This window comes from Osmia lignaria, chromosome 3 (assembly GCF_051020975.1).
Source record: "Osmia lignaria lignaria isolate PbOS001 chromosome 3, iyOsmLign1, whole genome shotgun sequence".
In the NCBI taxonomy this organism is placed as follows: Eukaryota; Metazoa; Arthropoda; class Insecta; order Hymenoptera; family Megachilidae; genus Osmia; species Osmia lignaria.
Window position 1 is genome coordinate 11,739,884 of NC_135034.1, and position 11,513 is coordinate 11,751,396.

Consider the following 11,513-nt stretch of genomic DNA (forward strand, 5'->3'; position numbering starts at 1 on the left):
TATACTGTGCCTCGAGCCAGCAGGCATTATGCCTAATTCATAGGAGGCACTTTGGTATTCGAGAAAAATTTTCTCAAATGAATAGTTAGTCGCTAAAGCGAGTCGGATCGTTAATTAATCAGTAAAATGAATAACGAGTTCGATTCGAAAGTCGGTTGTCAAAATAATTAAGTCCTTGTTGGATCTATAGTCATTGGTCAACGTGAGAACGAAATTGTTTTAACTGCCTAGAACGTGCTAGAACGCTGAATTCGCTGAACTCAGCGATTTTGATGGCGTTATAAGATAATTAAATATTTAAATTGAACATAAACTTTTCTTATTACCCTATATTAAGTTTTATGATCAATTTTTAAGTTCACCTATTCAGTCGTTTTATTTTAAGGCGGCGTATGTAGTGTGTGTACGATTGATGATCACGTTGAATCATCGGAAGTAATTGACAATCAGAATTCTTTGAAGGCACGAGATAAAGCATTATGTGCGCGAAAATGGCTTTTCAGCATCAGGCTGGTACTGCTATGGAATGTTTAAGCGTATGTATATTTCAATTAAAATAAATTCTAAGAGTCTCATGTTTTGCAAATACAGAAACATATAATTAATTTAATAACTTAATGCCTAATTACAATTCTATTCTGAACTAGGTGACTGTATCTACATGATAATATCTACTATGGAAGAACTTTGATAATTTTTTAATTCTATGTATATTATCATTTCAGATACCTATCACTTTACACAAGGAAACAGAAGTTGATGAAAATGGTGGGGAAGTAACAAAATGTGGTTTTAAAATTGCTGGTGGAATTGATCAAGATTTCAGGAGAAGCCCGCAAGGCTATACAGATAATGTAAGAAAGGTTAATGTAATATTAATATAAATGTGTTTCGCATCATTTATACGGATTGTTTTAGGGTATATATATAACTGAAGTACATGAAGGATCAGCAGCAGCAAAGAGCGGTCTCCGTATGCATGATAAAATTTTACAATGCAATGGATATGACTTTACAATGGTAACTCATAAAAAGGCAGTAGCATATATTATGAAACATCCAGTATTAAATCTATTAGTAGCCCGCAAAGGAGTAACCAGTACTTAACACGTTAAACGCCAAGCCTATTTTGCTTGGCGTTCCGTTCACGCCGCACTCTGCCGTCAAGTTGAGAAGGCCATGTGTGATGCGCGAGCTAACAACATAAGATAAGGAAACGAAAAACGAGGCTGAACAATGCTGAACAATGCTAAAGAATGCACGCGCGGCGGTGTCGCATAATCCTAAAGTCCACGGCCCAAGTCAACCCTAAAGGACGCGGCGTAAACGGAAAGTCTAAGGTGATGCTTAACGTGTTAATTACCAAATGAGTTGTCTATTTGGTCTAAGGAAAAGTATTTATTTCATTCTATATGTTAAGAAAGTCAATTTATTCTAACTATATGTCTACCAAATATTGTATTAGATTATCATCAATAGTAAAGTATTTTTCAGTTAATTTTACACGCGCAAGGAAATAAAATTTTTATGATTTTATTTTATGAAGTATGTCAGCAACGGGTGTTAAAAATTTCAGTTGAAATAGAGACACAATGTTAACTCGTACATTTACTTTGCAAACATAGTGTCTATTTCTGATCGCAGTAGAAATAGAGTATTAAAACAGTAAATTAATATATACGTGTATAAAAGCCCTGTTATGGTTCATTATTGTTAATAAGGATAATGTATGTAAGTGTTTTTTTAATAATTCGTGATAACTAATAACTCAGATAACCATGTATGATTGTGCTTAAAAAACATGCAAATTCTATAACGTCTGTTGTATATCAAAATTTTCATCAATATTACTTGTGCCAAACGCTACATAGAATCTATATGAATATTTCTCATCATTATGTATGTATTTACATACAAAAAAACGAGTTCCATAAGCAAATCTGTTTACATGAAAAACTTAGAAGTATTTCTTAATTGATTCGAATTAAAGAAATAATTATATGGATAAAAGTCAAGATATTTTAATTCTTCAAGTATTTCTGTATTGTAAAATATAATGAAAATGCAAATGGAAGTTACACTAGTTTAGATACACGACATACTTTTTACAAAATTTTCTATCGCTAATATATCAGCATGCTATCATAAATATTTGTACGAAACAATTATACAATAAACATTGTTTCAATACTTTTAATAAGTAAACATAATTTACACAAATAAGTATTGAGATACATTGAACTACTGCATTTAAGGGCATTTTGAGAAGTTTTATTAAAGTGAAATGAAAGTCATTGAGACTGTACACTTTAAGACCAATAGAAGTATTAAATTTTGTATTTTATAACTTTTTACTTTATCCAGTGCATTTGTACAAGTTCTAATGAATAAGAAAAACAAATTTGTATTTCCTGTAACATGTATGACTTTCTTTTATATCCTGAAATGTCTAACATAATCATAATTGAAATATCAAATCAATTCATAAGAGATAGTTGTGATATATTAAAATATATCACAATTTTATAGCTAGTCTACTAACAGGAGGAAAGTTAAATAAAATTGTAAACTATAAACTATTATGTGTGCAACCAATATGTATGCACTTAGTACTTTAAGATTTTTGTGTAAAATTTCGGTGTGACGAATTACATGCATTAGTTCTACTGATACAAAAAATTATGTTATTTATTATCAAAAAGATGAGTCATATAGCGAAATATGAAAAAGAAATTCTGTTTGTTAAATATTAAATAAATATCCTACAATATCCTATACAAAGTTTTATATATTTCAAGTGAAATTAAAAATGATTATTTGTTCAACGAGAGAACGTACATAGTAATGAAAAAATTTTAAATAATGGAATTTCATTTAATTGTTTTTAATTTCGAAATTATGTATTTATTTCTTCCATGTTCAAACACTACGTGGAAACGCGCCATAGCGATGTGACGTTCCCTATGCATTTAACGGCGCATGGTGACGTGTCTTGAACACACTACGTGGATGGTGTATGGATGACACGTCGCCTCCTACTCTTCTTCATACTGCCAGTAAACGTTTTAAGTAATTCGAAGACGTTGTCAGAACGTAACGCTATTTCTAACAGTGATTTTATTGCAATACTTCTTTCATATTAAATATATTTATACAACCATATTAATACTAAAAAAGTGAAGTAAAGCGAAATCTTTATTTCGCGTCATTCAAGAGAAACAACAGGTTAATATAGAGCAAGGTTCCCGTGATCATCTGGTACTCATTCACGAATTTAAGTTAAAAATCAAAGTGTATAATAAACAATGGTATGTATTTTAGTAAAATTTGAAATTAAAAATTCTTTCCTGGTATTTATGGTTATATTTTGTTTACTTTTCTAAGCCTGCCGCACCAAGTGCTACCTCGGTCGGATACCCGGGTAGATCACCGAGCAAAGTTATAGCACCTAGAACAAGTGGTAGCGGTACTGTTAGGCAAAGAAAAACTACTACAACTACTGCTACCAGAAGCAGAAACACAGGTGCTGGTTCTGATGGTATGTGGAGGTTTTATACAGATGACTCCCCTGGCATCAAAGTGTAAGTAAACAAGATTTTGTTTTTGGAACATTAATATTATGTATAAAGACAATACAATATAAAATACAATAAAAATAAATTGACAAATTTGACATGAAAGCTAAAAGCATTTGATTGATAACATATATACATATGTTTATAGAGGACCAGTGCCAGTGCTCGTGATGTCCCTGCTTTTCATTGCATCTGTGTTCATGCTTCACATCTGGGGCAAATATACAAGATCTTAAGATTAAAAGTGACTTTTAATTAATGAAAAGAACTGGAGCATTCTAAGAAGAACACGTGGTATAATTAAAAGAAAATTCGAATCCTAAGCCAATAATACTCCAACGGGAAGTGTAATTCAAGAAGGCTTACTATATTTTTAATATTGTTTCTTAATTGATTTAAGGATATCCGAGCCCCGCTCGTATCTTGCATTTTCATAAGATGGATCTCTTGAACAATGCACTTTTTATCGCGAAACAGGGCAGAAATTGAACGCGCGGTCATAAACATTACCATTGTAATCGTTTATTTTCATCGAACTGAATTTTATAACATTTGTAAAAAGATATCGAAAAAAGAGTTGTTCATAATATGCGATCAATATAATACATACTGATTATTGTTTGTAAAGTAATTATTACAATAATATAATGTACAATATTAAAATAAATTATTCTTAGCCCAATTAGCAACAGCAATGTATGAAACTGATTCCTTTCACGTTCATCTCTTTATCCCCGAAGAGAATCAACTTCAATATCTTTGAAAGAGCTTTGAAACACATTGTATTCGATAGTACAATGCGAATAAAAAGCAATTTTGTAATGCGCCATGTTTCATTTAACTGGAAACTCATTCGCGCTCGCGTATACGTATTGATTTCATGCTGAATAAGGCGCAGCTTGCAACGCTTTGCGAAAAGGAATTGATCTGGATAAATTAACGAAGAAGATCGTTTCATTGAAAAATCAATAAAGCATCTTTTCATTAAAACTCTATAATAAACATCAATTATCCTAATTATAATATAAACAATACCTAAATAAAGAATGTATTTTTCTATGAAATCAAGTTACATCCCTAACGCCCCATATTTTTTTAATGACAAATGTCCCAAATATACCATAACATCTTCCTACTGAAAATTAAAATCAAATGCTTCAGCATTTATGCAGGCTACGAAGGGCATAAAAGATCATAATTCTCTGGGGACCTTGCTTCAGGCGCTAATCAGTGTCTGAATCAAGAAATCCAATAGGTAGACACCATAGACTAGCGGACCAGAGAAAGACGCGTAATGCGACGTGAAAAGGACCGAGGTAGAAGAGCGTCTGTACGACGATGCGCTCTCAGTTCGACCTCGTAGCACGTGATCATGGGTTTCTCGTTTTAGACTCGACATTGAATCCCCTCGTAGTCCTGCCGCTGCGTGTCGTCGCGGGTGGAACGTCGAGCAAGTCCACCCGCATTGTCAATTGCTGCAATGAGACTCCTCTCTCTCGAGGTAAATCATCGTTACTTCTTAACCAATACACTTTGCGTAGCTCGGGTGGCATTAACAAGGTGTCTCCGTGTACACGCCAATCTCGTTATAATTTCTGCGCTATCTTTGTTAACTGTGATTAACGTAACTTTCGTTCTGTCCATCGTGTTCGATGTAGAATTTGAAATTGATTGAATTTTAATTAATGTTTTGATTGATGAATCGAAGTTGTGAACAGTGCTGACATTTGTATGTTAATCTTGAAAAATGACAATAGCAATGCATACAACTTAGTATTGGTTCTAGTACAGTAATAAATTTGGTAATCCGTAATTTCGTGATGTTTTAAATATTTATTTATTTGTCTTCGTTGTTTACTTTATTGTCGTTTGACAATTAAATTCGTGATTGTACGATGCAAAAATTTCGTGTCGCGAGCTTCAAGACACGGTAAGTATTGAATAACAAATTCTTTTGTTGCTTGTTTTTCAATTTTCATGACTGAAAGTGTGCTTTATAATCGCGATTATATTCGAAAAAAGGATTTTAAATAACATGAGTATAGATAATAAAGGAAAATGAGATTTTCTCTCTCTCCTGAGAAAATAATGAATTATGTGAACTGCATTGCGACGCTTTCTGTCGTGGAAACAAGGGATTCCACTAGCAACAATTAAAAAGTGTACAATAATAGAAATATTAAAATATTTAAAAATATTAACAAGCAAATTTTCTCCAATTTATAATTTTTTAATTAAATAAATTATTTAACGCGATTTAATTCATAAATCACGATTTTATTTGTAAATTATATTTGTTATGTTTCTGAACATAGGGAAGACGATTTTCATTGAAAAATATGATTGTTAATATTTTTCATATATTATTCTTATTTAAAAAGCTACTATATTATGCACGGTACAGCATGATCGATAAACGGGAAGTATCAAGGTGTCTGTTATACGGGAAATAATATAGAACCGTAAAAATATCAGGTGTCAAGTTTCAGTATTAATATACATACGTGCAATCTTCTTAAGCCTGACTAAACCTCTTCCTGTACTACTAGCACCATAAATATTTTCTAAAGTGCGCACGTATTACTGGGAAAATAACCACCAGAACTCAACGAGATTATTTGAAAGCTATTCTAATCGTAAAAGAAAGAAAGAAATATAAAATTTCTAAAAGTGAAGTTCTTAAAATCCCTTTCATGAAATTCTAAAAATTCAAAATGGAGGATAAAACTATTCGAGATTTCAGAATCGATTATTGTGGAACGTACGAAGGACGTAATTTTATTTTTTTATTTTTGAAGAGTAATTATAAATTCCTATTCGTTGGCAATATTAACGGCTTAATTAACGATTCCAGATTCGAAAATAGTTCATCGAGCGGTGGGGCGGGCAATCAACGAGGATCAATGGCGGTCGATATTTTAGACGAGGACCACTTCGCGGTGAGCGCGATCGTCACGGTCGGTATGCAAATTATCTTCTTCACGATCGCGGCGACCTTCCAGCTGGACAAATTGACGGACTTTGCCGGTGGCACAAACTTCATCATTCTCGCCCTTCTCACTTTCTTTCTCGGCCAAGTGGGCAAGGTATTCTAATTATAAACTGCATCCGCACACGAAAAATGTCTGCACGCGTATCGTCTAATTCTCATTGTAAAACATCGCAACGCTGTTATTTTCACCGTGAACGTTTATTTTCGTATGATCGTTTATTTACGAAAGTTTCATAAGTACCAACAGTGAAACATCAGGTATCAATTAATGTTTCTGTAAAATTAATTTTTCCTTTTTTCATGTCAGCCTTATGACAGTAGGCAACTTATGGTCACCGTATTTGTTTGTCTGTGGGGAGTTCGCCTATCTGGATATCTCTTGTACCGGATTATTAAGATTGGACGAGATAAAAGGTTTGAAGATCGTCGTAGCAATGTAATTCGTTTTGCAGTATTTTGGACGTTTCAGGTATAATAATTTAAGTATAATTAAACTCCACCGATGAAACTATATATTTAAATATGATTATATTTTCAGGCTGTTTGGGTGTACGTGGTGAGTCTCCCGGTAATTATCATTAATTCACCACGACACAAAATTCCACCTGCCCCTAAAACTATGACACCGTACGACAGCGCCGGTACAGGTCTCTTCGTGACCGGCTTGTTAGCTGAAACATATGCTGATCTACAAAAATTCTCTTTCAAACAGGATCCTATAAATAATGGGAAATGGTGCAACGATGGTATTATACTCGAGCTGTTTATCAAGTATATACACATTGAAATGTTCACTTTTCGTTAATAGATCCTTTGTATTTTATTTTAGGGCTGTGGCGATTGTCTAGGCACCCGAATTACTTTGGGGAGATAATAGTATGGTGGGGTATCTTTGTGATATCTTTGAATGTAATTGAAGGAGCCGAATGGGTCGCTATAGCTTCTCCAATCTTCACTACGTTTATTATTCTATTCTTGTCTGGGATGCCTCTGTTGGAAAGAGCTTCCGATGAGAGATATCGCGAGTAAGTGTTTGGTTTAATGTATTTACAGATTTCTTGGTAACTGAACGCTCTTCAGACGCTTGAGTCTTGTTTGACAGAAATAGTTTGCTTTAAATGTTGCATGTAACTATTTCAAAGGATTACTAAGCGTTCGTCTGATGATGATTGACTGTTTTCCAGCAACGCCGAGTACCGTTTTTACAAGCAGTCCACGTCGCCATTGATACCGATACCGCCGTCAATCTACATGGAGGTGCCACAATTCCTCAAGTTTATCTTCTGCTGTGAATTCCCTTTGTACGATTCGTTGGACGTGAAGCCACGGGCAGCTGTCACCGAGTCAACGTCCATAAGTCTAGCAGCATCCACGTAGCTATAGCCACACGCCGGACGTCAAAGTTCTGAGTCCGGCGTGCAATCCAGCGTCACGGCCACGGCCAGCACAGCATTTTAACAGAGATGTTGAAATCTGTGTTTCACTGTTTTTATCTCTCACTTGAGAGTGATAAACGAGAAGCTATGATCGATTGACTAAATTTGGAACCCTGTGTATGAGGCTGACATTTGATTCATGGCTGATACCTGAATATATTTATGTTTCACTGTTGATGCAATGTGATAAATCACTTCTACCATATGGTACTTTAAAGAGATGCAAGGAAATCAAAAGAAATGGTACTTCTAATGGTAATTCAAAAGAATCTTAGAATCAGAAGTAATTTATCTAAAAATCAAACATACTTAATATTCTCTTAATGAATTTTTGACGAGTTCTAACTTCTTTAAGAACTTAAGATACTTTAAAACGTATACAAAGTTGAAGATCTTCATTGTACTACCTCGAATAACATGTTCTTGATATTGAAATCGAGTTCATCGTTATAGTTAGATTGATAGTAATTGAAGTTACCAAAATAAATGTATAATAGTTAATTCCAGAGACTTGAAATTATACATGTGTATAGTTTATGCTGAAACTTCGTACAAAGCAATTGAGTAATTTTATTTTGTAAAATATTCAACGGTATACTTTAGTTGTATTTTAAACATAGATTGTCGGTTTCGTATAGAACACAAGATTTAAGTTCTTGCGAAAATAGTTGCAGCATTAATAGCACCATAGCAACATGAGAATGTAATTGAAAATATTTTTGGATCAGTAGGGACCACACGCACAATTATATTAATTGCTTATGCCTATTTTTACATGTGTAGATGTAAATCTATATTTTGGAAAGTGACTTACAAAATATAAGATTAATGGAATGTAAAAAGGAAGCGAGTTGCTATCTAAAAATTCCTTTCAAGCTCTGTACTTGCTATCATTAAGTTACAAATCTATTGAAACATTCTTAATAAATCAAATGTTATTTCAGAAAAAGTTGTTTCAAGAAAACTTTCAAACTATGCATAGAATGTAAGTTAACGTTTATTCTGAATGTAATTCTAATAAAAATTAAGAGCCTGTTTGAATGATACTGAGTGACTGGATATGATTGTAGTATTAAATTATAGCAATATAAAACATATCCAAATGCCGAGTAGAACTATTAAAGAACGGAGGCATAATTTTAAAAAAGTATTATTAGCTGTATTCTTTAAATATATACTAACTCACATTCAAAAATTTAATGTTTCTAAATTCTTCTTATAAATAAGATAAAAAATTTCTATAAAGTAAGTCACTTGAAATATCAGTCACGCTTTAAAAAGAATGCAGCTATAGATTAACATTGTCCGCCAAATTATAAATAAAATGTTACATTGTAAATGATCCTCAGAGATCGTTTCAATCGTTTGTTGTTATGTACATCTTCAGAATTTTAGATAATAAAGAAAGTTGGTCCAATCACATCTTTGTTCTATTGAAATACTTTATTTATTCACCTGAACCTTTTTTCTATTCGTTAGTTATAATATAATTTATATTCAATTAAATGCTAACATACCTTATTACATGGATTCAATCTTTTGTCATTTTGAATTTCGCGCCTGAAATTAATTTTTATCAGCACCATCTAGCGGTTGGTGCCGCAAAGCTTGCTCCTGGTACCAGGGCAGCAGAAAAGCAAAGAGGTATACGGTCAAACAGCCAATTCAAAATGGCGTCCTACCTACAGAAACCTGTATATTTCATGAGAAACGATTAATTTCTCACTAAATACGAACCATTTTTGCACTTCTGCAATTTATTCTTAAAGTACACAACCGTAATAACTTTCACATATAGTTTTTGCAAGCATTTTGGTTGTAATTAATTACTTATTAATAAATCTAGAGACTGCGCCTCGATCGGCGTCTGTGCATAGCCGAGGTTTTTGACAGTTTATTGCCTTCTCGTAATTAATTCATGAATATTAATGATTTAAAATTAAAGAATAATCATGCAGCTATCTTCCTATATAGGTTTCACTGATATTTCACATCGGAATATTGAGTTATTATAGATTTTGCGGTGACCGCTACATCGAACAGCGGCACGTTGCTAACCTTCATACATTCCTGTTCACTTTATTAATATATTTCGACACTATCGAGCAAATTCTACATACTTTTAAGCTTGTATTGCATTCTTTAGACCTGTATGTATTATTTGCAGCAAGTTTTATTCATATTTGTGTGGTATTTGCTGAGTTATTAATATTTCTTAGGGGTGATTGGCCGCACCGGAAATTGTTGAGCGACATTACCTCCAAAAATTGCTAATAAGTTATTATTCTGAAGTAAAATATTAACAAAACCTATATTAGAAAGTAGCTAATACATCCATTATCATTCTAAAATTATAAATGTGCATAAATTAGTCACGAGAAATCGATAAACATCGAAAATCTCGATCATGTGTTGCCGTCCTCATGACGCGGTTTTCTAAATTTACCAATAAGTACTTAATTACAGTTCAAATGTTTAAAAACTTCTAACTGGATATTAATACAGCGGCATATTGTAATAATAAATTATAAAAGTACACAGATTATTCGTAGATAACGAGAAATTAATTATTATGTATTGCGTATTGCCATTTATGCAGCGACGCGACGCCATGATGGAGTGGGGCGGGGGTCCCCCACCCACGACCCACGGTAACTTCGCATACCTCTTTTACTTTTCTGCTACCCTAGTATCAGGAGCAAGCTTCAGGTGCACAGCCCGCTAGATGGCGCTGCTAAAAAATTTTAATTTAGCCGCGAAATATAAAGATTGAATTTGTGCAAGGTAACATGAAATTAACATATGCGGCGATATAAAATATAAAAATCATCCTCGGGTAATATAAATATCGCATAGTTTTCTTCGAATGATTTAAAAATTAAGTATCAAATAATGTAAAAATGGAATGACTTACCGTGATTTATTTAATATTTTAAAAATAAAATATCACTCTTAATCTATCTTAATTTCTATGCAACCGCATACGTGCGATATTAACGGAATTAAAAGAAATATTTAAAATCCAGGTGAATCAATAAAGATCAATTAAATTTCGTAAAGATCACATTATATTTATAAACACATTTTATTTGTTCGTATGTATATCGTTAATAAATGGTGATATAATAATGACAATGAAATGTATAGCGCCGAGCATAAAACGAGCAGTCATATTATAATTATTATTATTAATATTCCTCTTACGATAAACCTTACTGTATTGGATGTGTGCCTACCTACTGTGCTTGCAACGTTTATGGTCTTGTCCAAGTGTTTTTCTTTTCTTTTTCTCAACCTTCCTTACTAATTATAATTATTATTATTATTATCTATACTAGTACTTGTAATAATTCATAATAATAATAATAATCCGCAATAATAATAATATTAATCATATGTAACCACGGGTGTAAACGTATGCGTTGTCCTAAGGTATAAACAGCTTTCACACACTAATTATTTACTTGTGTTATTATTATTATTTTTTTTACCTTTTGTCCTTTATGTAAT

General features: G+C 32.8%; 3 protein-coding genes across 3 annotated transcripts; all 3 read left to right on the plus strand.

The window, feature by feature from the left end:
* The first annotated feature begins 57 nt into the window (after positions 1 to 57).
* On the plus strand, positions 58 to 2,417 carry LOC117608055 (tax1-binding protein 3 homolog). Its single transcript, XM_034332571.2, has 3 exons — positions 58 to 536; positions 726 to 854; positions 919 to 2,417. The coding sequence occupies exons 1-3, from the start codon at positions 480 to 482 to the stop codon at positions 1,105 to 1,107; spliced, it is 375 nt and encodes a 124-aa protein (XP_034188462.1). The 5' UTR covers positions 58 to 479; the 3' UTR covers positions 1,108 to 2,417.
* A 568-nt stretch (positions 2,418 to 2,985) lies between these two features.
* On the plus strand, positions 2,986 to 3,846 carry Sec61beta (Sec61 translocon subunit beta). Its single transcript, XM_034332725.2, has 3 exons — positions 2,986 to 3,308; positions 3,385 to 3,581; positions 3,724 to 3,846. Exons 1-3 carry the CDS (start codon positions 3,306 to 3,308, stop codon positions 3,809 to 3,811), a joined length of 288 nt encoding a protein of 95 aa, XP_034188616.1. The 5' UTR covers positions 2,986 to 3,305; the 3' UTR covers positions 3,812 to 3,846.
* Positions 3,847 to 5,129: 1,283 nt separating this feature from the next.
* Positions 5,130 to 9,416, plus strand: LOC117608116 (uncharacterized). The gene is made up of 6 exons (XM_034332724.2): positions 5,130 to 5,505; positions 6,430 to 6,661; positions 6,875 to 7,036; positions 7,106 to 7,313; positions 7,397 to 7,592; positions 7,752 to 9,416. Exons 1-6 carry the CDS (start codon positions 5,471 to 5,473, stop codon positions 7,942 to 7,944), a joined length of 1,026 nt encoding a protein of 341 aa, XP_034188615.1. The 5' UTR covers positions 5,130 to 5,470; the 3' UTR covers positions 7,945 to 9,416.
* The last annotated feature ends 2,097 nt before the right edge of the window (positions 9,417 to 11,513 follow it).

Excerpts from the sequence above, each read along its gene's own strand:
- LOC117608055 (XM_034332571.2), top strand. The coding sequence starts at position 480 with ATGTGCGCGAAAATGGCTTTTCAGCATCAGGCTGGTACTGCTATGGAA. Across the intron at positions 537-725 it reads CTGCTATGGAATGTTTAAGC|ATACCTATCACTTTACACAA; the intron begins GTATGTATATTT and ends TTATCATTTCAG. Across the intron at positions 855-918 it reads CGCAAGGCTATACAGATAAT|GGTATATATATAACTGAAGT; the intron begins GTAAGAAAGGTT and ends GGATTGTTTTAG.
- Sec61beta (XM_034332725.2), top strand. Across the intron at positions 3,582-3,723 it reads GACTCCCCTGGCATCAAAGT|AGGACCAGTGCCAGTGCTCG; the intron begins GTAAGTAAACAA and ends ATATGTTTATAG.
- LOC117608116 (XM_034332724.2), top strand. The coding sequence starts at position 5,471 with ATGCAAAAATTTCGTGTCGCGAGCTTCAAGACACG. Across the intron at positions 7,314-7,396 it reads TGGGAAATGGTGCAACGATG|GGCTGTGGCGATTGTCTAGG; the intron begins GTATTATACTCG and ends ATTTTATTTTAG. Across the intron at positions 7,593-7,751 it reads TCCGATGAGAGATATCGCGA|CAACGCCGAGTACCGTTTTT; the intron begins GTAAGTGTTTGG and ends ACTGTTTTCCAG.